At 40.5% G+C, this 25323-nt stretch overlaps 1 protein-coding gene across 3 annotated transcripts; it reads right to left on the reverse strand.

Moving 5' to 3' along the window:
* On the reverse strand, window positions 1-25318 carry SLC39A13 (solute carrier family 39 member 13). Of its 3 annotated transcripts, XR_015729478.1 has the most exons (11): window positions 25147-25278; window positions 16281-16583; window positions 15288-15401; window positions 12596-12717; window positions 11230-11382; window positions 7579-7668; window positions 5355-5405; window positions 3692-3824; window positions 3475-3574; window positions 646-2176; window positions 1-241 (listed from the first exon to the last, which is right to left on the reverse strand). XR_015729478.1 is itself a non-coding variant. In XM_034417546.2 (10 exons), the coding sequence occupies exons 2-10, from the start codon at window positions 16546-16548 to the stop codon at window positions 2101-2103; spliced, it is 1107 nt and encodes a 368-aa protein (XP_034273437.2). In that variant the 5' UTR covers window positions 16549-16583; window positions 25147-25318; the 3' UTR covers window positions 1-2100. The 3 variants fall into 3 exon arrangements, 2 of the variants coding, with proteins under 2 accessions (XP_034273437.2, XP_087732595.1); XM_034417546.2 differs by having other exon boundaries at window positions 1-2176; window positions 25147-25318; XM_087876469.1 differs by lacking the exon at window positions 25147-25278 and adding an exon at window positions 20244-20389 and having other exon boundaries at window positions 1-2176.
* Between the last annotated feature and the right edge of the window lie 5 nt (window positions 25319-25323).

Raw genomic sequence — 25323 nt, forward strand, 5'->3', positions numbered from 1 at the left:
TTCAGATTTTTAAAATTTAATCTCTTATTGCCTCCATGTGAAACCGAAGAAGGTGAATGCACAAAAGCTAGTATTAAATAATGCCCAAAGTGATAAGTATTGCAGAAATATTAACCATCGTGCTTGTCTGTAGCATTGTGAGCCAGTTCCAAATCCAGTAGAAACTTCTTCCTTTGGACTCTGCATGGCCACTTCACGCAATGCTCCCCAGTATCTGCAAATTCACTCCAGGCAGCCTGGGCTGCAAGCCAACAATAACAGCTCAGAGATTAATGAGTCAATGTCACCCACTTTGCATTCCTAAACAGTGAGCAGAAAATTCCTGCTGCAGCTTGCAGCCTACACCAGACTTAACCCTGATTCCAATAGCATGATCTTCTATGTACTCTCTCATTCCGGGAGTGCACTACTAGAGGCTCTTAATAATGCTGGTCGGAATGTAAAGGGCAACAAGTATTCTTGGAAAATATTAGCTAGGGTGCATAAAAAAGGAATAAAACACACAAGGGATGAGTAGGGAAAGGTGCCCTTTTGGCACTCTGTACTGGGAACAACTGAAAGCAACTTTGGAAGAGACCAACTCTTCAGACAGACAGATTCATAAAGAGAGGGTGTTTCATTATGAGAGTCAATAAAACAGATTACCTGCATCTAGTGTTGCTTTATGGAGGAATTGATCAAAATAGGTGAACATCTTTCAGCGAGCCACCACAGTAACAACAAAGGAAAGAAAATAGAGCTGTTATCTATGTATATTTAAGGCTGCTACAACTATTGCATTTCTCTCTATGCTGCCCATGTGTGTTTCTTATCAAGTACTTTCTTATCCACGGTAGGAGAATGTAGGTTTGTCTTACCTTTTAAATAGTTACCACATGAGTCAAAAAGGAAGCTGCAGCCAAAAAGCTGTAGAACAAGACTAATCCTGCTGCTTTTAAGCTACCTAACGGCCAGAATAAATTAAAACCTTTTTCACGGAGTGCTACATTTGGAAGAAGGATATTGTTGGCCTTCTTAGGTTATATCTTCTAGTTGTGGGGCCTGAGAGGTTTTTGGAGTTGAGTTCCAACGTTCCCAGTTACTGTTGATGTTCTAGTTGTGAGAAAAAGTGATAGCTAGAAATAGGATTATTAAATAATCCGTGTAGGCATTTCCAATGTAATTCCTGATTTCATAATAAAAATGTGTTGAAGAAGCCTAAGAAAGGCTCAGCTGAATCCAGTCAGATTTTCAGTTACCCACCTTTAGAAGTAAGAAATCATCAATTCTAGAACCAGGTTAGGAAACCTGGATACCCCTTCAGATGTTTTGGATCGCCAAACCAAGTCCCTTGCTAATGGCCATACTGGCTGGGATAAATGGAAGCTGGAATTCCATACGGGTAGAGGGAATGAGATTGTCTATCTCAGAAAAAGTGCAAAGACGCTTTTATAGGAAGGGACGACCTCAAAGTAGCAGGAAACACGCTTCAGTCCCTCCTGTCTCCATTTTTAAAAGGATTTCAGAGAGGAAAGAACTGGAAAAGCTCTCTAGCTGAAACAATGAAGTATCTGCCAGTCCAGATATACTGAGCTAAATGGGGAGATTCCAACATATGTCAAATAACAACCAAGTATTTTGCTGCTGGTGAGGTACTTGAGCCCAGGAGAGAAAAAAAATACATACATATATATATATATTGCCTGCATGCAATGCAGGGCTGCAATCTTGCTTTCTGTTTCACTCTGGAGTTTTGTCCAAGCGATCCCAGCACAGAGACTGGTCCAACAGGCACACCACCATCAGTCCCACTAAAAGAGGCCCTTCCCTTCAACTGCTGTTTTTTTTTTCCTTTAAATTATTATTATTATTTAAAAAAGAGACTCTGACACTTCTAAAAAAAAAAAAAACCTCTCATCTTTTCTCAAAATTTTTGGATGTCTAGCTTTGTGCCGTTTAAGAAGAAAAAGAAGAAAAGGCGCTTCCTTTGTTCACCATCCCTGAGCAGCAGTCAGATCCGCAGGCACACGAGGAAGAAAGATTCCTGGGTGTCCCTGACTCCTTTGTAACACTTCAGAGGGAGGCAGCTTTGTGAAACAGCAGAAAAGAAGCCGGAGCCCCTCATTCGGTAGTGAAGGAGAAAAGCACCATGACAACGATGCCGGCGCAAAGGCAGAGGACTTGTTGCACGGAGTTCCTAGGCAAGGGAAGGAGAAGAGAAGGACAGGCATGACATGTATTCCAGCCTCACCCTCTTACATTTTTTTTTTATCTTTCCCGGAGCTTCAAGGCAATTACTATAGAGACACTGTATAGAGAAATACAGATAAAAGTATATAAAAAAGAGATTATATTGTGGTACTTAAATGCTTGTATTTATACAACATGCTTAAAGACCAAACAGATGCCTTTGAAATGCCAAGTTTTGGGGTTCGGGGGTGGGCGGGCTAGGGCTTTCCATGTTGAATTAAACCCAGCCTTTTACTAAGAGCTTACGATTCAACATATTTTAACTAAGAGTTTATGATTCAAGGTTTATGGGAGGCTAGAAAATAGCTTAACTCAGTAAACCAGGTTAAATGGGCTGTATGAATGCATTCGTAGTGTCAGACGTGGACAGGGGAAACGGAAGTTCAAGTTTTTATTTGAACATGGACATCCCTGGGTGACTGTAGTCTAGTCACCCAGGGATGTAACATGTGGACTCCTCGGAGATGAAAAACTAAGGTTGAGAAACACTGGTGTTCTCTCTCTCTCTCTCTCTCTCTCTCTCTCTCTCTCTCTCTCTCTCTGTATATATATATGTATATGTATATGTATATGTATATGTATATGTATATATGTATGTGTATACACACACAGGGACGCGGTGGCTCAGTGGCTAAGATGCTGAGCTTGTCAATCGAAAGGTCGGCAGTTCAGTGGTTTGAATCTCTAGTGCCGCGTAACAGGGTGAGCTCCTGTTACTTGTCCCAGCTTCTGCCAACCTAGCAGTTTGAAAGCACGTAAAAAATGCAAGTAGAAAAATAGGGACTTTTTGTGGGAAGGTAACAGTGTTTCATGTGCCTTTGGCATTTAGTCATGCCGGCCACATGACCACGGAGACATCTTCGGATGCGCTGGCTCTTCGGATTTGAAACGGAGATGAGCACCGCCCCCTAGAGTCGGGAACAACTAGCATATATGTCCGAGGGGAACCTTTAACTTTACCTTTTTATACACACACACACACATATTTACAGAGACTGAGAGCAAGAGAGATTTATAGAGAGATTTGAATCTATCAAATTCTCTTTCCAAATTCTCCTCAGGAACAGATCCACCTGTGTAGCAATCCTCAGCAGTGAAGGCAAAGGAATTTAATAGACCCTTCCTCATTAAAAAAAAATGCCATAAAAGCTTTTCTAGTCTTTGGGGATTCAAATGATTCCTTTTGAAAAGCTGTTCAAGCTTTTCTTCATTAAAAAAAATAATAATAATTAGAGCAACTCTTACCAAACATTCTTCTCTTCTAAGAGATCAGGCACCACATTTACCAAAGCAATGTACAGGAATCCTCCAGAGGTGAAAGGGAGAATCCAAGCGATGGTTTCCCCTGAAGAGATAATGAACAGCATGTTACGAACCAAGGGATGCCCATATTTCACATTCTACTGAGAGCCGAAAGGAATGGAGCTTTTGAGCCATCTGCTCTGCGTTTGAAGAACCTTACCTGTCCCTTTTGGTGACTGAGTACAGATGGCAAAGCAAGCACCCAGGATGCCCCCAAGGGCTGTAGAGAGTTGTAGCTTGGCTGCACTCCAGCGATCAAATCCAGCCCGGAGGAGAATGACAAAATCACCCACCTACAGATAGGGAAAACAGAATGTAGCATCTGGGAGTAAGGCACCCAATCGGAAAATGGTTATGGTGGCTGCAGTGTGTTACTTAAGGTAGCTTGTTCCATGGAGGGTGGGTTTCGCCTAAAACTAGGCTCCGGGTGGGTTAATCAACTGTGGCTTAGTAATTTGTTTGTTATTTTTATTGAATAAGTAGGAAAACAAGAGAAAAAGACTATACAGACAGTCCTCAACTTAAACAAACCATTTGTTTAGAAACCATTTGAAGTTACAATGGCACTGAAAAAAACTTGACTTATAATCAGTCCTCACACTTATGACCATTACACCATCCCTAGGGTCAAGGGATCAAAATTCGGATGCTTGGCAACTGGCGTGTATTTATGATAGTTGCAGCATCTCACGGTCACATGATCACCATTTGCGAACTTCCCAGCTGGCTTCCAACAAGCGAAGTCAATGTGGGAAGCCAGATTCATTGAATGACTGCATGATTCACTTAACAAGAGCAGTGACTCATTGAACAACCATGGCAAAACTGTCATAAAATTGGGTGCAACTCACTCAACAACCATCTTGCTTAGGAATGGAAAGTTTAGTACCAATCGTGTCCATAAATCAAGGATTACATAGTAACCTAGTAATCTTTAACACATCTATGCTGCTATTTATCTTTTTTTGCTGTTGTTGTGGTTGCTGTTATTATTATTATTACTGTGGCGTAAGGGTGTGCTAAGGGTGCCCTCATATTTAAGTAGCTCTTAAGAGACAGGGAAAAAAGAAGGAGAAAAAAAATGTAGAGGGACTACTGGAATGTTTTTTTCTATAATGTTGATAATATTGATATTATGCAGAAGATTGTCCCAAAGGTGCTTTTTCAAGAGGCGACTGGACTTTCTGGTTTTCTTTGAAGACGTTTCGCTTCTCATCCAAGAAGCTTCTTCAGCTCTTCTTCATGCAGAAGATCCAATTTATGGGATGAATTGTTCCACCAACTATATCTCAGCCTGAGATTTACTGTGATAAGATAGGCTTGAAACATTTTAATAAATACGTACAATTGAAGAAATTCCAAGATTCAGAGCTGGGGTAATTAATGACAAAGCCTAAACTAAGATGCAAGGCATTGCATTTTTTCCAACATAGAGTCCTGGAAATGCATTGAAACATCTGGTATAACCTAATATGTCTGGAGAACACCAGATTGGGAACATGGTTTTCGCCTTAAAGAAGAAGACGACTCTTCTGGTTGCTTAACAAGAAGGGATGCTAAGCAATATTTACCGTCTGCTAACTCCTCATTTTCGCAATGAAGAAACAAAAAGATCAAGATGTTTTCACACCTATTGGTGGCCTCTCCCCTCTCTTCCAATATTAGTTTTCATGCTGTTTTATGAACAGAAGAAAATATTTCTCCGCTTTTGGCTTACATCAGCCTGCAAAGCTCTCTGTGTTACCGATGCTGTGTATATGTACCCAGGATTTCTGCTCAACGTGAGCTCCGCTTCCCAGCACACATATTCCAGACGCACTCACCTCGTGGGGTATTTCATGTAGAAGAATTGCCAGGGTTGTAAGGAGTCCAACCTAAAAAATCAAGGAGACAAAACTAGCTACGAGAAGGTTTTTATAGCTCAACATGGTTCTCCCTGAGACAGTGAGCTATGCAGCTTTAGCATTTAGAGTACTTCTAGGAAACATTCAAGTGGAATTTGGAGGCTTTGTTGTAAATATTAAAGAAGAATGTTAAAAAAATGATGAAATTGTTTCCTAAATATTAGACAGACTTTCTAAAGAAGTATGGATAGACAAATCTGTGGCCCATGACCTCATGTGGTCCTCCACCTGAAACAATAAAGCCTAAAGATCCATCTTCCTATTTTCTTACTGGCCAATTGATCCTTTTAATCAGCTACATAGCTATCTGGCACAAATTGCTAGCTTTCTGTTGCCATAATCAACAGGAAACTAAACAATCCAAACTTTGCCAGCCATGTGACTATTTGATCAGTTGACTGAAGGAATCAAATCCCGGATTTCCTGCTGCTGGCAATGCCATGGATCAAGTTATCTGTTTACAGAGGAAGGAGTACGATGGAGAGGAAGGAGCTTAAGTGAATACTGTGTGTTCGATGGGTTGCATTAAGTGTATGCGTTACAATGAGTTTTCATGTTCCCCTAGTTTGGCCATCACATCCCTTTCATGTTTATATATCATAAGCCACTCAGATTTTATCTGGCATTGGATGGCACTGAAATAAAATGAATCATCATCATCCTATGTAATCTTGATGGCAAAAGTTATATTTCTGTACATACGATTAAAATGTCAGAAAAGTCCATATAACAGTTAAGGCAGCTTACAAAATTAAATATGTATATATATAAACAAAAAAAGCAATTAACCTAGCAAGCAAGTGACAAACAGTGCTGAGCTTTTAAGAAAGATACCATATGAATCCTACATTTTGCAGCCAGATAGCAGTCTAACTGCCATGCTTTATATTCATTACAGTTCTTGGAATCTTCTCAAGAGCACACAAGTCAGCTCTCTTTGCTGCATTACTCCATGATCTGCCACTACATGTTCAATCTAGTTTGCCCTAAGAGTTCTTCCGCTTGCATTTGAAACCTCCTCCATTGTACTTTATTGGGAAGAAGGCAGCTCATCTGGGTCCTCTCCTAATTTCACAGATCTGCCAAGGCTTTAACTCTGTTGCCCAAATGAAAGCAAGAAATTCTCCAAGCATATTTAGCGAACTCTTGGATCTATTAAGTGCTGGGCCAGACTATTTTAATTCTATGATGGTTTACAACAGCCATTAAACTAAACTGACGAGACAGTAATCTGTCCATGAGAATGGAATTAAAACAGTTCCTCCATCTTGGGACCATGGGAACCAATCAAATACCACACCTGCTATATGTCCTATATAAGTGCCGCCAGAAGAAATTGAGCTAGACCAATGATCATGGTGGGCCTGCAATCCTAAACCATTCCTACTGCACAACTTCAGCCGCCCTGAGTCTTCGGAGAGGGGCGGCATATAAATTTAATTAATTAAATTAAATTAATTAAATTCAGTGTGGACACTATAGTCTTTCAAAACAAGAAGTTAGGATAGTCGTCTACCAGATATCATCCTGATTAGCTGATTGTTGTGCAACAAGATTGTCACTGCGTTTTTTTATTTACCAGCTGAGCTCTCATTTCTGGACTATCTGACTTTCCGTAGCTTGCCAAGAATCCTTATCAGTAAGCTAAACTGCACATGTACTCCACCCACATTCCTTCACACACTTTCTTTTTGTTCTCTTGCCAAGGAAGGTCCGACTGCTGAGAAGCAGCTGGCACGAACTTTATTTCAAAATATAACTAATTAGATCAGTAAGATGTTTTATTTTCTTCTTTACAATAAATATGAGTTTAATTAGAAGATGTATTCCGGTTTTATTTTTCAAAAGTATACACAAGGAAAATGCCATGATCCAGGCAATTACCCCAGGAAGGTAACGGGGCTGATTGCCTCTGACAAAGATGAACAGTACACCACAGTATCCCTGCACTGCCAAAGCCACAACCCAAAGGTAGCAATAGATATTCAATATAAGTAGACTGGATGTTGGATAGAGATGGAATTTTTAGTACATTTGTGTTAAGAGTAAAGGAAGCAATATATTTGCGGAATAGGGTACATTTCTTTTTAAATCATCTTCACGTTGTTAAAGGAGAGCCAGTCTCCTAAATAAGTGAACTTACCTTTCTGCTAACCAGGAAGCTAGCTGCCACTGCCAAGCCATGTGTGAAATTATCTATTGTATTAGCCAAGAGATTGAGATATCCACTCATCTGCCCAGGGCAAAGGGAAGGGGTGAAGAAGAAGAACAACAACAAAAAGAAAGGAATTCAAAAGATTAACCAACATACAGTAGATAACCATTTTCACAAGCAAAGCAGAAAACATGTATTCCATTCCTAGTTTTTGCTTACATGTACTTTAGCTTTTACATAAATGTTTTGTATAATGTTGCTTACGCTAGATGAGCACAGCTTAATGTCATCCCCATATATGTATGTATAGTACAGTTGTGTGGAAAGGCCCATATAGTCTGTATGTTTCAATGAATTCTGATGTTGACAGAGCCTGACACAACAGCTTCATGATATAAAGCTAAACACAATATATTTCTATACATTTGAATGTATACTTAGTATTTATGAGCTGTTGACAACAATGAACATGGCAAGTGCAGATGAATAAACTACAGTTGATTCAGGGTTACTTTGTTCTAACTCTAATGTTTTTAATAAGGCAAAAAAGGTGATCAATCTCTATCAATAAAATCAATACCACCGAAGAACAATATTCTGATCCTTCTCACCTCTCTCGTGATTGTTGTCATTTCTACTTCTGACAACCACTGGATTTCTCCAAAGAGCTGTCGGAACATTTATAAATGAAGCTAATTCACTGTTACAAAGTGGGGAAAAGGTATAAAAAATATTGAACCAATTCCAGCTAGCGATTTTGACTGAGAGGGACAGAGTTAAGAAATGGATATTCTGAAAAACAGAATCCATGTATCAACGCAAACAACCTGTTTGCAAGTTCAGCTAAAGCTGGAATAGTTATCAGAAGTTCATCGCATTGCTTCTGCAACACTGATCTATCTGCTTGGAAGATTCGTCAGAATTCTGTCACTGTAGTTTTCTTTCATCTTTGTCATTAAAGACAGGCAGAAGAAAACCTTAATCCAGGAAAATTTGGAACAAAGGGCTTTATAGTGATGAAATAAAAATTGAATTGTTCAGTCACAACCACATAAGATATACTCAGAGAAACATTTGAAGAAAAATGGTTTCTTGGCCAACAATTATTGTTCTGGGCTTATGTGGCAGAGAGCAGCACTAGAAATATTGTCCAGATGGCATGGTTCCATCTAAATATCACTGGGTCCCAAAACTAACAACTCGCTGTCAGTGAAGAAACTAAAGCTAAAAAGAAGTTGGATATTTCAACATGATCTGAAATATATGTCCAAAGCAACCATGAGTTATTTACAAGAAAGATAAAGCTTTTAGTACTGTCCTTCACATTACCCAGATTTGAGTATTATGGAAAACCCTGTGAGGAGATTGTGGCATGTTAGTTTTAGGGGCCTGTAGTTCTGCTCATGTGAGCCAGCCTTTGCAGTGAATAAGAGGGGGAAAGGGAGCTCAGTTTTGGCCCTGAATTGCAGCTGGGCTATCATTAATGGCTGATGTGCAGACTTGGCTGCTAGCTGGTCTGATGTTGAGACAGCAGTCCCATTGCTCCAGAGATGCGGTGGAGGGGGGAGAGAGAGACCCTCCTCCTCCCCCCCTCCTTGTTGAGGGGTATGCTGCTGATCTGGCTAAAAATTGGAAAGGGAGAAAAGGAGAGGAGAGAGAGGGAAAGTCTGTCCACAGAACAAATAGAGTGGCTGGACAGAAAAGTTGGAGAAAGAAGTTAAATGTGTGAGGCAGTTGTTGGCTTCTAACTGGGAAGGGAGAAGAAAGGTCCAGGGGTGGCTTTCCTGAAAGAAAAAAAATGAAGGCCCAAAGGGACTAGAGCTTTACCCAAGACCCTGGAATGAGAAGGACTGGCTGCAGGCAACCGTTCACCAAGGGCAATGAGTGGATCAGCTGTCATGGAGAAGCTGTGGTCTTTGGGAAAGGACTGGGCACCCCGAGACAGGTTCTTTGCCTGATAGAGAAGCAGCAGGAGAATGTCAAGCCATATTGAGCACTCTCTTTCCCTCTTATCAAACCCAAAAATGAGGAAGAGAATCAGAAAGAAAAGGGGAGGAAGGAGAGATAGTGGGAGACTAGGAGGAAACCCAACACTGGCTCAACAGTGGGACTGAGTTATAAATATTTGTTACAAATATTTGTCGTAAATAGTTTTTTTAAAAAGCAAAAAAGCCTCCACTGTTTTGCAAAAGAACAATACATCATCAGTTCAAAAAGAATCCCCACCACATGGCGACAGAGCTAGGAAAGATCTGTAAGAGAGAGTAGGGGGATACACCGAATGAATACAGTAGAAAGACCTTTCATTGGCTACAGGAAACACGTAGAAGCTGTTATTCTTGCCAAAAGAGGTATTACAAAGTTCTGACTAAATGCCCAACTTCTGAAACTTGCCATATTCACTGCTATCTTAGCCTGAATTGGGAAGGACTGCATATGAAGAGGAACTATGGTTTCAGGTCTGCAGGAAATTGTTGTGTTTACCTTTGTAGAGGCTTTTGTGTGCTAGCTTTTGTTCATTTAGGGATCCACTGAATCATACAGCTTGATTAAAGTGCCTAAACTTTTGCATGCAATTGTATTCACATATGGACATTCTTATTATATGCCGGTCTATGACTGGAATAAGGATGTGGAATAAAGATCCTTTATTTTTCTCTCAGTGGAAATTTAGATACTATAAACGTATTTGCATTGATAAAGAAATGAATAAAGATCTGGATTTGAATGTGGGAACAAGGAGGCACATTGCTTTGGAAATAGCAACATGGAATTAAATGATGGTCCCTAGAAACACACAAACATAAAATTCAGCAGATTCAGCATTACTGTGTTTTGACGGGCATAACTCTATATGCCCTGATAGTTCTCAACAGGAACACAGCATGCCTGACCAAGCTCCTTTCTCCTCAATTGGAAAGTGTATTTTTAAGAATACAGAGTCCAGGCACTGCAGGAAATAGCATTCCTCTAGTGATTGTAGAGTTAAGAACATTGTTAGAATCCAGATACTGGCTATTTATTAGAGCTGTGCAACAATCTGAATTCAGAGAGGGGAAAAAAAGGAATTTGGTATGTGTCTGCGTGCACATGTCACCCCTCTTGGAACATCTTTAAATCAAATGTGTCTTTTGCTTCTTTGTGGAAATACCAGCAGGTATTACAAATCAACTTTCCCCCTTTGAATCCAGATCACTTACTTAGTCCTATTCGCTCTCTAAATGTAGCATGATAAAGAATTAAAGTTAAGGAGGATATACATGGCACCAGGCATATAGGGCACTGAGATGGGAGATGGAACCTTAGTTCAGTGGCAGAGGACATCTTTTGTATATGCAAAATCTCAGATGCAATCCTGGGCATCTCCTATACAAGGAGGCAGCCAGAACAGAGGAGACTTCCACATGTGATAATGGGATATACAGGGCTGGGTATCTTAATAGTGTCAGTCAATATAAAGCAGCTCTATGTTTTATAGTACAAAGATTAACAAATGGAAAGTTTGCTTGTCTTTAGAATCCTCTCCCACTTGCTTATTTTCAGCAGGCCATGAACTTCTTTTGAGCGTTTTTCTTCAAGTGATCTGTTTTATCTCTCTATGGGCCATGGATCTCTAGAGGCCATCAATAAATGTTTTACCTTGATTTTCTGAGTTGATGATGAGAGTAAATGAGAAGACCCATTACAATGAGCAGGGCTGGACTTCTTTCTTTGGACTGGAGCGTTTGCATCTTGCATAGATAAACTGCCGCCATTCAGGGTCCTTTCAGTAACTGGTTTGCAATTATTGATCTAAAATCATGGAGAAGTGGCTGAACTTTATCCATGTCCATCAAACAATGGCTAAGAGATTTCTCTTATTCCCTTTAAAAGATCCCATTCCAAAGGCAACGCACAAGGCATCGTTTTGAATATTTACTAGGTGAGAATACAGCCACACAAACACACATTTATATACTTCAAACATTGCTGTGGAAGGAAAATCAATATCATTTACTTCAGTCTCTCTAACTCCACTCCAAAAGACAGACACTTAAAAAAAGAACCATGAAAAATGTATATTTTGAAATTTGCAAAACATGTATATACTAGGACAGGGGTCTGCAACCTTAAACACTCAAAGAGCCATTTGGACCAGTTTCCCACAGAAAAGAAAACACCAGGAGCCACAAAACCATTCCTGTGCCTGACTATTTCTTGAGCGGCCACAAAACTAGCATATGTAGTTGAATTAAATGTTCTGTTTTTTTTTCTGAAACTTTTCTTTTCTTGGATTTATCCATGGTTGGCCTACCGGGGGTTGAAAAGCTCAATAAATTGCATGCCGGCGGGTGTTGCACATCGGCAGTTGTGACGCATATTTTGAGTGACAGGGAGCCACAGCAGCGGGGTGAAAGAGCCACATGCGGCTCCAGAGTCGCAGGTTGCTGACACCTGTATTAGGATAATGTAGGCTTTTGAATCCATTTCCAAAAAGATGCTTCAAGTGCACAAGGGTATATATGTAGCATCTGCCCGCAACTCTTTAAAAACAACTGTGCCTTTCCATGGGACCGTCCTCCAAAGCTGCTACCTGATCCCAGGCAATAATATGGGTACTTTGAAAAACAGCAGACAGATGCTACATCTGTATCCTTCTGCGCTGTAAAACCTATTTTTGGTATCAAATCTGAAGCACCGCATAGCTATAAGCTATAACACATACAACTTTTAGAAATTAGATATTTGCACAGTATATGCTCAGTGCAGAAGCAGAGAGAGGTTAGAATTGGAAAAGATAGAAATTCGACACAGTGCTCAAGGCTCTTCACTATTAGCAGAAGATTCCTGTGGGGCACAATAAATGGATGCTTTTCTTCTCCCCCACAGTTTGTATACACTGAATTCCTAACCTATGAAGGAGGCTTCAAAGAGACAGATGGGATAAAGTGTCATGCGGAGCAAAGAACAGCATATCATGCCATATCTAAAGCAAATTCAAGTGCTCCTTCCACAGTCCACTCACCAAGTTGGTGCTTCCTTGTTTTTCACTATCTGGGAACATCTTCTGCACACTCAGGAAGGTCAGTAAGCCAATGATCACCCAGAGCCCCAGAAGCTTCTGCTGTTGGAAGCTCTGCCCTTCTCCTTTTAAGGGTGGGGAGAAGAAGTAGAGCAATCAGTTCCTACTGTACACCTAAAAATCACGGCTGCACAGGATGATTCTTCCCAGCTCTAAGCATCCCCAAGGAAACTAATTCTGTAGAGGGCAAGTTTCATTGCTTTATTGTCACCAAAGCTGGGTACCAGAAAACAAAAAACAAAATCCTAAGGCTCCTACACTCCAGGTATCAAATAATGCAACTTAAAATATTTGCTATTATTCCTGCTACATAAAATACCCTCTTTTCACTAGGTTACCATAAAATACCCTTTTTTCACTTCTGATTCATCAGAGAGTGTCTTGGTTTTAGGTCAAGGAAAAATAAAATATTTGGCACTCAAGAATTGGGTAAGGAATTTATCTGTTGCAATAGATCAATAAATTACTATTGAATTACAGAGGGCCACAAAGTACTTGGGGCTGCAAGGATTGTCATAAATATAACATTATATAAATTTGTACCATCCATGGGTAACCAACTGTCGCCATAAGCCATGTGGGTCTGCAGCTGTGAGGAGACCTGGTTTCCCTGCCCTACCCCCAACCCCTACGATCAGTTGACCAGCCAGTATAATTAATGGCAAGAAACTAGACCATCTGGTCCTGGCTGGTCAGTGATCATATGATCAGCTAGCTGGCAGGGATCAGGTTACTAATTTCCTATTAGTAGGAAAACAACCATCTGCAATGGCTTGGTAGCAGGAGAGAGGCAAGATGCATTTGAAGGGTTTCACAAGTGGGTGAACCAAAGTATTGTGCAAATATGGCCTCTGCCTCCAACCAACAACTGATACAGGTAGTTCTTGCTTAGCACTCACAATTAAGGCCAACAACTCCAACACCTAAGTTACTAAATGGAAAATCACATGACTGTAACAGGCTTATAACTTCATTTCCCCTTTGGTCATTAAGTGAAAACATAATTTATTATTTTACTTCAGCCTTCTTTATTAACTTGCCAATTATGAAACACACAAATGGCAACCAAATGACCGTGGGATGCTGCAACAGTCATAAATGTGAGGATTGGTCACAAAGCTATTTTTTATAACCTCTTACATTTGAATAGTTGCTAAACAAGGCAACCTGTGAGACTTTTCAGGGTTGAAAAGTCTGTCCACACACAACACAATCTGACTGGCAATTCTGACTGCAAGAAGAGGATATACCTTGGAAATTTTGCAGCAGAGCCAAAAATTATCTATATAAAGAAATCCTGATTACATACTCAGAGTTGCAAACATAAAATACATCAATGGGCTCGAAATATTCTACATAGTACAAAATTTAAAAAATCACTAGATCAAAAGAAATAGCAAAATCAAAAGATCACTAATTTTGGCTTCTCAGATGTTGATATTATCCCATCATCCTCTGTTATTTTGATTAGTGATAAAGGACTATGTTAGGTACGGTCTATCAATTTTTGAGAACTAAAACTGGAAATCACTGCTTTTGAGTTTTGGTACGAAGGCAGCTTTTTTTCAATGAGATATTTATAGCTGCACATAATTTGAAAAGGTATGATCTATTTATAATCAGCCTACACTAAAGATTGTGATCAAGGCCTAATTGATCTATTTAGATTATAAGATTAATATAATCTAGTGATAATATAGTATCCAGCATGGAGTTTATACTCTTGAAAAAAAAATCTTGTTTTCACCTTTCTAAAAGTTTAGATTGCAGTTAATCACTTGAAATTATTTTTTAAAAAGTTAAGAGCCTGTACGTTTGCATAACTCTTGTTTCTTTCTGGCTACTACTATATATTTAACTCTTTTTCTTCCTAGAGCCTTCATATATGTAATTTCTTGCCTATCTAGGTTTTGCTACAGAGTGTTGATTTTGTTTTGAAAGCCTGAGTCCTGAAACTTTTATGCATTAGTCTTCAAACAAGACAAGGATTTATCGAATAAAGAACCATGTACAACTCTGCATGTTCAAAGCTGGAAATTTAGCATCCAAGCCTTCTTAAATTATATGCACAGCAGGAAACCTGCAGCTTGCAATAGCTAATGCATCTTCCTGGCATAGTTTGGCAAGTTCTTAAATGGTACCTTTGATTAAACGGACTACAGTCAGCTTCAAGCTCTTGACTGCAGCCGAGCAAGCCTGACAGGCAGACATGTGTGAGATGATGAAGCCCAGAGGCCAGATAAGAAAACAAATGGAGACACATTCCAGAAGAGTCGCTAGGGACGACAGTTTTAAGAAAGATAGACTCTGCAAATTCAAAGCAGACAGCAAAACAAGGACAGGTGCCTTGCTTCCTGGTCAGAAGATCCCACTTCTACTAATCAATCTATTAATTATAGGGCTTCACTCCCTCGCCATCCAAGAGTGTTACAGTACACAGAGGATTCAGGAGTTGTGTTCAATTTGTCTATTTTTTCTTTATTACACCTACAGCTCTGCCTGATTCTTTATCATACCAGGCCTTTCTATGATTGCAACCCCAGAAAATGAGTCCATTCTAGAATCTATAACATTATCTTCATAGATGGGATGAAATGGACTTGTCCCATTATCTTGATATAGGCCTGGGTGTTACCTGCAGCAGCACTACAAGTGTAGGACCAGGCTTCCGGAAGGAGGTGGAGAAACACATTACCCAGAAGTCCACCGACAGCAAAGCTCAGCAGCTGCTTCATTCGATGCGATCCCTCTGAAAAACAAACGGCAGCCAGTCACTTCAGGGCTTGGTCTTATTCTCCTCCATATGACAAGTCTGAGAGGACATTTGCATACAAAAAGATAGCTGCTATTTAATTAGCTCAGATCCACTGCTTCCAACAAAGCACCGATATATTTTAAACCTCTAAATTGTGCCTGCCAGCTGGAAGACCCTGGCATCTGCACTTTTGAGAGCAGCAAAAGCTGCACACTGGAAGGTTCCCACTGCCATCTGTGCTGGACCCAACAGAAAAAAGCAAGAGAGTTGATGCCTGGCCCTTTGGCAAATAAACAAATTGGGGATATTCCAAAGATCCAATCGCTTGCTAGAGAAATTAATATATTGATTGATTTAACACACTGTTAAGAGGAACAGACATACAAACTGGGTGGGCACTGTCTGGCAAAAACTGAAAAGCCACTGAGAAGGTTGGCTTTCTTGTGGTCAGTGAGGAGGAAGGCTTCAATCTTCCGTCTAATATTTTGGTCAATGCTATAACTAATGGAAATCAAATAGTACAAACTGCTAAAGTATACATGCAAAATCACTTCCTTATCTTCCTTTAAGTAAATCAGAGAATTCCACTTGTTCGGTTGTGAAATGTGGGTTAACAGGATAAAGTATGATGCGTGAAGTCCAATGTGACTTTTAAACTATTCACTGAACAAAACATGAGGCCTCACCTATAGCTGTAAAGTTACTTTGCAAAACGACTGAACTGATCATTACTACATTTCGAGAAGGCCATAAAGAGCACTCAGTTACTGCTTTCAAAATACATGCTGCCTCTGGTAGTCACTGATTGGTGAGAACAGGCACAAATGACAGCCAAAAGACTAACAAGGATGCTTTGCTGAAGAACTGACCTACCTTCTGATTTCAATGCTGCTCCCACCTCGAAAGGAACGAACAGTAGAGGAAGAACCCCACTCAACCCAACCATGAGAGAACCAATCAGAGAACAGATCCAGGCATCCAGGCGTTCTTCACTGAATACAGCTCCCCAGGACCCACCATCTTTTTCACATAAGGAGCTCGTCCCTGGGGTTGCCTGGCTCAGTGGAAGATCCTGGGCCTGACAGACAACATTAAGCAACAGGAAAAAGAGAATTCCACAGAGGAGCAACCTTTCCCCCATCGTGGCTCTGTGGAATCAGCCTGGCTGGATAATCCCTAAAAGCAAGAGAGAGAGAAAAAAGATTAGCCGCTCTATACCCAGCTTTTTGTTTCTTTTCTACTATCAGTAAGTTGAAAATCACCTTTCTCACAGCATTCTCCTTGCTCCCGTTCAGATTACGTCTCTTTTTATTTCAAGGAGAGTAACGTTAATCCAGTTTTGTTGACTTTCAATAGGGAAATGTCACTCAGCGCAGTTCCTGACTGACTGCTCTTATGTATGTAAGAGGCAAGCAAATAAAGATATTTATGAGCTAATTTCTCGTGCCCTCACTTATAAGGCTAATTGAGGAGACATCGAGGGACTTTTTAAGATCCAAAAGAATTAAGATCTCATCCCCATAATTAACACTTAACATTGATGTAAATGTGTGATTTACAAAATATTTAGATCAGGACTGCAATGAGGGAAGGCTACAAGATTAAGAGTGAATTATTTTATTTCATAAACAGATTTGAAAATAAATGGGGTGGGGCTCATCTACATTTATTTGCTTTTCAAAGGTAGTCATGCAATTGTTCAGCTAATGGCCTAATGGCCGGCAGTCAATAACAACATAGTCTTTGAGAGTAACATATACCATTCCAAAGCCATCACAGAATTATAATAGGGACAGTGATGGGGCACTGGTATTGAATGTGTTCGTCATCTGCCGAGAAAAACCCTCACTTCTAAAGAAAGAACATTGGAGAAGAGAGGATATACGCCTTTGGCTCAGCTGAGAAACCAATTGCCAGTTAGCTCCTCCCCTTCCTGAATGGATTCCATCTACCAGGCCTTAGGGCAGAAGAAACATTGTTTGGAAAAGTCATCCATTCTTGCGCTCCTTGAACTCTCAGCAGTTTTCTATTCTGTTGACTATGATGTCCTCCTGAGTTGGCTCTGTGGATCGGGGATTGGGAGCCCTATTTTATCTCTATTTGTCTGGGGCCAGTTCCAGACAACGTTGATTAGGGAAATCATCCCTAGGCCCCTCCTTTTTGAGGTTCAGCAGGGTTCTTCTTTCTCTCTTGTTCAACATACATAAAACTGTGGGGTGAGGTCATCCACTGGTTTGGGTTCAGTATCATCAGTAAATTGATTATCCTCAATTATATATTTCAATCCCAGACTAGCAGAGTGAGGCTGTCAAGGTTCTGTCCCAGTGTCTGGAGTCATGTAGGTTTAGATAGGGAAGACCTATCTCCCACCTCAGTTCTACCAAGATCAAATAGCTGTGGGTATTTGGGCCACCCAGACCTAGGAATATTCCATTTTTTTACTTTGGATGGGGTAGCATTTCCCCCTTCAACATTGGTGTGCAATCTAGGGGTCTTCCTGGATTCACAGAGCTTAAAGAGGAGGTGGTAGCTCTCTCAAGAAGCCCTTTGCACAACTCCATATGGTGCATCATTTGAGTCCTTTCCTATATTGCAGGGTGCTTCAATCATTCATGCCCTTGTAACACGACTCTGTCTACCTGGGGCTGCCCTTGAAGACCACCCAGAACCTTCATTTGGTCCAGAATGCAGTGGTGCAAGCAGTAATTGTTATGCTCATGTAGTATCTTTGTCAGTTTGTTCCCAGGTGTGATTCAAGTTGATGGCTGCTACCTATAAAGTTCTACATAGCATAGTTATGGGACTATGGTTAATTGAGGGACTGTCTTTTCTCATAACATCTGCCCAGTTAATTCAATCTTGCAGGATTGGTACAGTCCAGGTTCCTTCAATTAAACAAGATAAACCTATTGAGACCTCAGAAGTGCACCTTTTCTTCAACAGTGCGTGCCCAGAGGTGGGATGCTGGGGGTTCGCAGGGGTTCGGGAGATCCTCTAGCTAAGATTCTGTGCGGTTCAGAAAACCTCCAAATCCCCCTCCTGGCTGGCCCCGCCCACCCTGCCCCTCCTCCCAGGAGTCCCCATGCAGCTTGTTTTGGATGCAGGTAAGTGCAGGGCATGCAGGGTGCGCAGAGAGGCTCGGGGAGGGCAAAAAAATGGGCCTCCTGGAAGTTCAGGAGAGCCTCCAGAGCCTTGGGAGGCTATTTTCGTTCTCCCGGAGGCTCAAGGAAAGCCTCCGAAGCCTGGGGAGGGCAACCCCCCCCTCCCATGGTGCAGGAAGCCAACTAGGCCACGACCACACCCACCCAGCAACTGGACAGAGAATCCCTTGCTAAAATTTTTGAAGCCCACCCCGTGCGTGCCCTCTGGAAGTCCCCACCACCACTAGATCCAGATGGCCTAATTCTGCTGTTGTTTAGAAGGGATGTGAAGACCTGGCTCTTCACCCAGCCTCTGGCAAGGGTGAGTGAGACCCTTGGTTTCAATCTATCTTGTCTGTCATGTTTGCCATCTTTTATCTTTCTTTTTCATGTTTTATTGATTTTATTGTAATCTCTTTGATTGTTGTGAAATGCCCAGAGTCATTGAGAGTTGGGCAGCACACAAGTTTAATAAATCATCATCATCATTATTGCATTTTCAGCAGTTGCATTTACAGAAACTAAGAACACTATAGGATCTTGACAGATCTGATGATATTCAAGACAAATACATACTCTTCTGATACGTATACTAACATGGCCTCACATGGCCAAATGGTCTCTTTAAACAATCAAATTAAGCCATGTTGGATTAGTCTTGTCTAGAAAGAAAATCAAAAACTCAATCCTTCCTCCCAAACAGTTTGAACCCCAAACACAGAAATAAAGCTAATATGTTAAAGTCACAGCCAACACATATTTAGGACGTCTGGCTGATTATATCTGACATGCGATATTAAACTGTTTCTTAGAGTGAATTTCTATGAGACACTCAAGTCTTATTCCATTCAGCACATACAATCCTTCTATCAGCAGTGAATGGTCCCATTCATTAAACTGCCTATGGGTGAAAGCCAACTGGTGTAGGCAAAGCACTCTGCAACACAAAATGTGTGACCCTACCATTGGTAACAATTAAACAATTGTCTTAAGGAGCAATCTGGGATAGCAATTTTTCAGCCATCCCTCTATTGGAAGACATTGGATTCTCTCCTAAATTTGGTAGAGGACTCTGTCCTATGGCTGGAGTCAATTGTCAATCAGGTCATTTTTTATACATGGAATTAACCTGAATATTCTTCTATATCCCTCAACACCGAAGTGGTAAAAGAGAAGTTAAGAAACAGACTACTCCAGAGTTTTTTATGTTCGGGAGTCTTCTCTCTCTCTCTCTCTCTCTCTCTCTCTCTCTCTCTCTCTCTCTCTCTCTCTCTCTCTCCCTCTCTCTCTCTCTCTCTCTCTCTCTCTCCCTCCCTCCCTCCCTCCCTCCCTCCCTGTCTCCTTCCCCCTCTCTCTCACACACACATATACTACAATACACGGAAGTACTATTTTTAGATGTCACGCCCATAACAAACAAAGTGAACAAATGGTCATTTGCAAAAGGATACTAAAATAGAATTTCTATTTACATGGACAGTACTAGGAGATAAATCAAGTATATCTTAATCAAGTTTGTGATCTACTTAAGACTTCTCAAAAATATTAAATGAACATTTTGTTAAAACCACCAAAAGAATTCTAATAGCCTCAATACCTTGCAAGCATCGGAAATAACAATGTAATACCCAGATATATTACATCTGGGAGTTTGATTTTTATTATTGTTGTTGTTGCTGTTGTTACTGACACATACCCTCATGAATTACTATTTGGGGAGGCAGAGCTGAGCCAAGCAGGGAATCCAGCCAGAGCCAAAAGGTGGTAAAGATATCAGTTCTCTTTCCGAAACCCCCTTTTTTCTTTTTGATCCCCTTCTTTTTCTTCCTCCCAAGTAGCAGGCTGCAGGGAAGAGACGGATATCTCTTATTATCAGCAGCTTGAACTACTCTTAGGTTTTTGAAATTCCTGTAAATCAAAAACCAGTGTGTGGGTCTAATGTCTTAATTGTTTCTTTGCTGCCCATACAGAATTTGCTGCATGGACACTACCAAGATAAGTTGTTTCAGCCACAAGTTATAGAGCATTTTCTGTAAGTTGTGTTACCATCAAGCTGTAGCTAGTAGTGACTTGGGAACATGAAGCAAGAGCAGTATGCTTCTATGTGGAGCAGGACAAGAAATACTTGTCATCTACCAGCGGTGATGATACCGTGTTTCCCCAAAAATAAGACCCTGTCTTATATTTTTTTGAAGCCTGAAATAAGCGCTTGGCCTTATTTTCAGGGAGGTCTTATTATTTTGGGGCGCATGGAGGAAACCAGAGGAAATGGCGGGGATCGGCTGCACATGCATTTAAATATTTTTGGGGAGAGCTTATTTTCAGGGGGTGCTAGTTTAGTGCATGCGCTCAATAGCCCAATTGGGCTTATTATCAGGGGATGTCTTATTTTAGGGGAAATAGAGTAACAAACTGGGACAACATCTCAAATTTATAATTGGGAAACCCTTAATGAAAGGCCTACCTCTATCTTCTTTTAATGTGATCTCTACTGTTATTTTTTTTTTATTAAATAAAAACTAATTAAAGGGAAGTTGTATAGAAGTATGGTATTCCTATTTTAACTATGCCTCTAATTACAACACAAAGTATCCTATACACATAAATGCAGTCTATGGGCATTACGCATGCATTTTCCTTAAGATGAGACATCAAGGGAAACATTTTTAGAGCTCCTTGCAACTCAAATAAATGGTTTCCAAAGGAGGGGGGGAATCACATATTCCTCTACAAATCATCAAGTTTCAGATGAGCAATTTCTGCCTGTCAATCAACTTAAAGAAAACTTGACTATATTTAACTCCGCCTGTGATTGCCCAGGGAAAAAGCTTGAATGCAAAAAACATACAGCCTCATGACCTAAGGACTCATTTGAGGTCATCCAGAAGCTGACTCAGAGCACATTCCACGCTGGAATTCCAAGAAAAGATTTGTCTCGGAGCAATGCTGCGATGACTGGCTGGGGAGCAGCTGTCTTCCTAAAGGCATATTATCTGTGGAAGACCTTAAGCAATAAACTGCAGGGTGTGAATAACTTCTCCAAGTCAATGAGAACAACATGTCACCGGAGAAACAACACTAGACGAGAAAACAATAATGTGGCTTTTATCGGTGTATCTATTTAAATGATTTTAAAAAAGCTTTTCTTCCCCCAGCTTAGTGTCCTTCAAACATTTTATGACTATAACACAGTGGTGGGTTGCCCCCGGTTCGCACAGGTTCTATAGAACCGGTTGTAAAACCGGCGGGAGGCTCTGCCCACTGACCCCGATGTCATCAACATGCTTCTGCGCATGTGCGCAGCCCCATTACGAACCGGTAGTAAAGGTAAGTAGAACCCACCCCTGCTACAACACCTAGAATTCCTGAACTGCATAATTATAAGCTTGGGACTATGTTCCATTTCACATTTGTCCCTCTAGCCAAGCAGGACATTTTCAGAGCGTGTTCTGCTCATCAAATTCAGAGATGGGAAGGTTCCAGATGTCATCATTTTCCAAACCTTCCCATATTTTTCTGGTTCTTCCTCCATCTTTAATTTTTTTGTCTTTTAATCCCAGAAATTTCACTAAGGAAGAAAAACAGAATAGCTGCACGGTGTCTTCTAATTTGCTTGCAATGGCAGCTTTCTGTCCTCAGCTAAGCCTCCATCGCTTTCGTGCATCTCCAATTCTCCAATGCACATTATTATTGGAAATATAAATTTGCACATTAAAGAGAAGAAGCAAAAGAAGAAGTAGTCCAGAATATTAATCACATGGGAGATTCTTGGAGCTGCTAGGTGGTACAGTCAGAACTTCTTCCCATGTTTCCGCCCCACTACATACACAGCTGAAAACAGGATGTCCATTAACATTTTTTCCAGCTGATCTCTTGTCCAACAAGCCATTCTGGAAAAAGAAATAAATTATAGGCACTCTCTCTGGAAGCCCATGTCTTGTCTATAATTATGCAAGTGCTTGCAGACAAAATGTCATTTTATTTTCTACGGCAGAAATAGAAATAGCAATGAGCAAATTCATTCCCAGAGCTTTTTTTATAGTTCAGCAGCAAGCGACTGCAATTCTACTGAAAATCCTGATCTTCTGCCAACAGCTACAGCTATAGAGCTTCCAATCATTGTAGCTGCACCACTGAAAGATTCAAAACATCCCCTCAGGATTTTCCATTCTCAGCATCTTCCCCTAATGACTACTGTATCCCATTCCCAGGCAGCACTTCTAATCCTACAGGTGTACAGTTCACCATCCTTTCTTAAATAAAAATGAAATGCATTACAATTTTAGATTACTTTTGATCAAGCTGATCTAACCTGACAGCCTTTTCCTAAAGGTATCAGATGCCAATATTGCTCCATCTTAAAGTAGCACATTAGATACATACAGTTGGCAGGAATTTTATAGCCATGCAATTCAAATTTCTCACCCTGGAAAAAAACCTTTCTAATTTTACAGTATTTATTTTGTGATGTTTTCTGTTTTTTCCCTAGTTCTCCTAGTCGCAGCCCGACAAGTTCTGCCAGAAACCAACCACTGGCAATCTTATTAGATCCTACATTAAGACAGATATTTTTCAAGTTAAGCAATGTGATTTCAACCTCAAAGCCAAGAAACAAATGAAAACTTTACAGAAACTAAATTCTCTATCCCATAAATTTTGTGTTTTGCTACACTTCTGCAGAATCATGCAAACAGAAACCACTATGTATTATTAGCATAATTTGCTAGTCAGATAGCAATACATCCATGAACTCAAATTAGCCAACAATAATCCACTTGCAATAGAGAGATCATTTCCCTAAACTATCTAGAATATCTAAGCAATACCAATTCTTTTTTTCTGAATTTCTTGTTATAACTTTTTTGCAACCAATGCAATCAATCACCGTGGATAATTCTATGCATAACTCATGACAAACCCCCTTTAAAACCATCTACAATATTGGTGCTCAACATATCATTTGGTCAGGATTTTTCTAAGTTACAAATTAGTTACAAATTATTAAGTACATAAAGGATTTTTCTTTTCAGTACTTGGAATATGTTGGAATACATTTTTAGTTTTAATCAAAACAGAAAAGTCATCGTATCATTTTTTCTCCACATCTGCTTAATGCTAGGCTGCAGTCTTTTGGGAGAAAAAAAAAAGCTGTTGTTAATAGTCTCCTTCCCCAGGTAACAGGATAAATTATATAAATTAGGCCTGGCTGAAAAAAGACTGAGGTATGTATCATTTCAACATTTACATTTTCTTAATTGGCCAGGCTGGGATCATACAACTACAATACCAACACCACCTATGAATTGGTTCCTGTGTTTATCTAGTGTCATTCAGATGTACTGAACTATTATTCTTACAACTCCTATAAATAACATCCAGCTTTAATCATACTAAATGGAAGCTATGAGTTTTGTGTAATTCAGCAAGGAAATCATTATAGTGAAGAAAAATTGTGACATGCAATTAAACTGGATTCTGTCACTGACATTTGACACCACTATTTTACTTTCCTGCTCCATTCCTATGTATATTTCACATTTCAGACTATCCTTTCGCGGCATCTGATGAAGTAAACTTTAGTCCATAAAAGGTTACAATAAAACAAATCTGTGGCCTATTTCACTCTTTTACATCTGATGAGGCCTATAGTTCTAGATGATCAGACCTCATTAAACATCACAATATGAAATCCACTTGTTTTTCCAGTATAGCTGTTTTCCAGTATCAGCAGTATAGCTGATATCCCATATCATTAATTTACTTCTGAATGTATAAACTGTTGGACAGATTTGACAGGAGCAGCTGGCATGCTAAAACTACTACTGATGTGAAATAAGGCAACAAAGATTGAATGTAAAATCAGATAGTAGCTAAAATTAAGTAGGGCTGATGTGAGACATCACTGTGATAACTTTCATTTTAAAACAGTTGTAGTTTTTATCAGTAGAATAAGTTGTGTTTTTTTTCTGGATACTGCTATCCACTGCCTTGCTTTAAATTGCAAGGTAAATAGTGATGGCTGCAAGTTTGCATTTTAGCACACTATCTTGATAATCTATTATTCTTACTGGTCAAAACTTTGATAAAGTTGAGTCTTTGGGCTATTTTCTATCTGAAGATAAAATGATGAGGTAGGAAGACAAATGTCCCAGCCCTCCTCCCACAGGGTTAGAAAAGAATTTGAAATTAACTCTAAAACACTCTGGAAGTCTACCAAGGTTCGCCATCACAAAAGTCCAGCCCTTAAAAAGCAACCGACCAGGCTTTTAATTAATCATAGGGATAATGAAAGTAAATGCAAGAAGAGCAACGGATTAAACGTGGAAAAAAACGCAAGAGCCGCCTTAGCCCCCAGGCATCAAGCAATTTAGCTGGATTGCTGTTCTCCCCTGTTGCTCGGGCATCTCTCGCAGCATCCTCATCGATTCCACGCCGGCGCGCGTATTGCCCTCAAATAGCCCCTTGGCCCGACCCGATCCAATCCAATCCTTCAGCCCCCCCAGGAGGGAAAGGGAAGCTGTTTTCTCCCTTAGGGGCGACTCCGACCTATGTTCTCCCACCCACTCCACCCTACCCCCGAACAGGGCTGAATGCATTACCGTCTGACACCCGGGAGCTCCAGATTGCCCCTGCCATCCAGCGCGCCTCTGCTCTGGACTCTCCCGCCCCTCCAGCCTCAGCTCCGCCTCCCAAACTTAGCCACGTCGGACACATCCCCCCCCCTCGAATCCAGCCTCCCCACTCCGGCGGAGGCTTTAGCAGATGCACCACTTCCG

The sequence above is a fragment of the Pantherophis guttatus genome, chromosome 1, assembly GCF_059756535.1.
Source record: "Pantherophis guttatus breed Tessera chromosome 1, ASM5975653v1, whole genome shotgun sequence".
Classification (NCBI taxonomy): Eukaryota; Metazoa; Chordata; class Lepidosauria; order Squamata; family Colubridae; genus Pantherophis; species Pantherophis guttatus.

Coding starts and splice junctions, on each gene's coding strand:
- SLC39A13 (XM_034417546.2), bottom strand. CDS start 16,548: ATGGGGGAAAGGTTGCTCCTCTGTGGAATTCTCTTTTTCCTGTTGCTT. Junction 12,718..15,287: donor CACTTGTAGTGCTGCTGCAG/GTAACACCCAGG, acceptor CACCCTTAAAAG/GAGAAGGGCAGAGCTTCCAA. Junction 5,406..7,578: donor GCTTCCTGGTTAGCAGAAAG/GTAAGTTCACTT, acceptor TTGATTTTTTAG/GTTGGACTCCTTACAACCCT.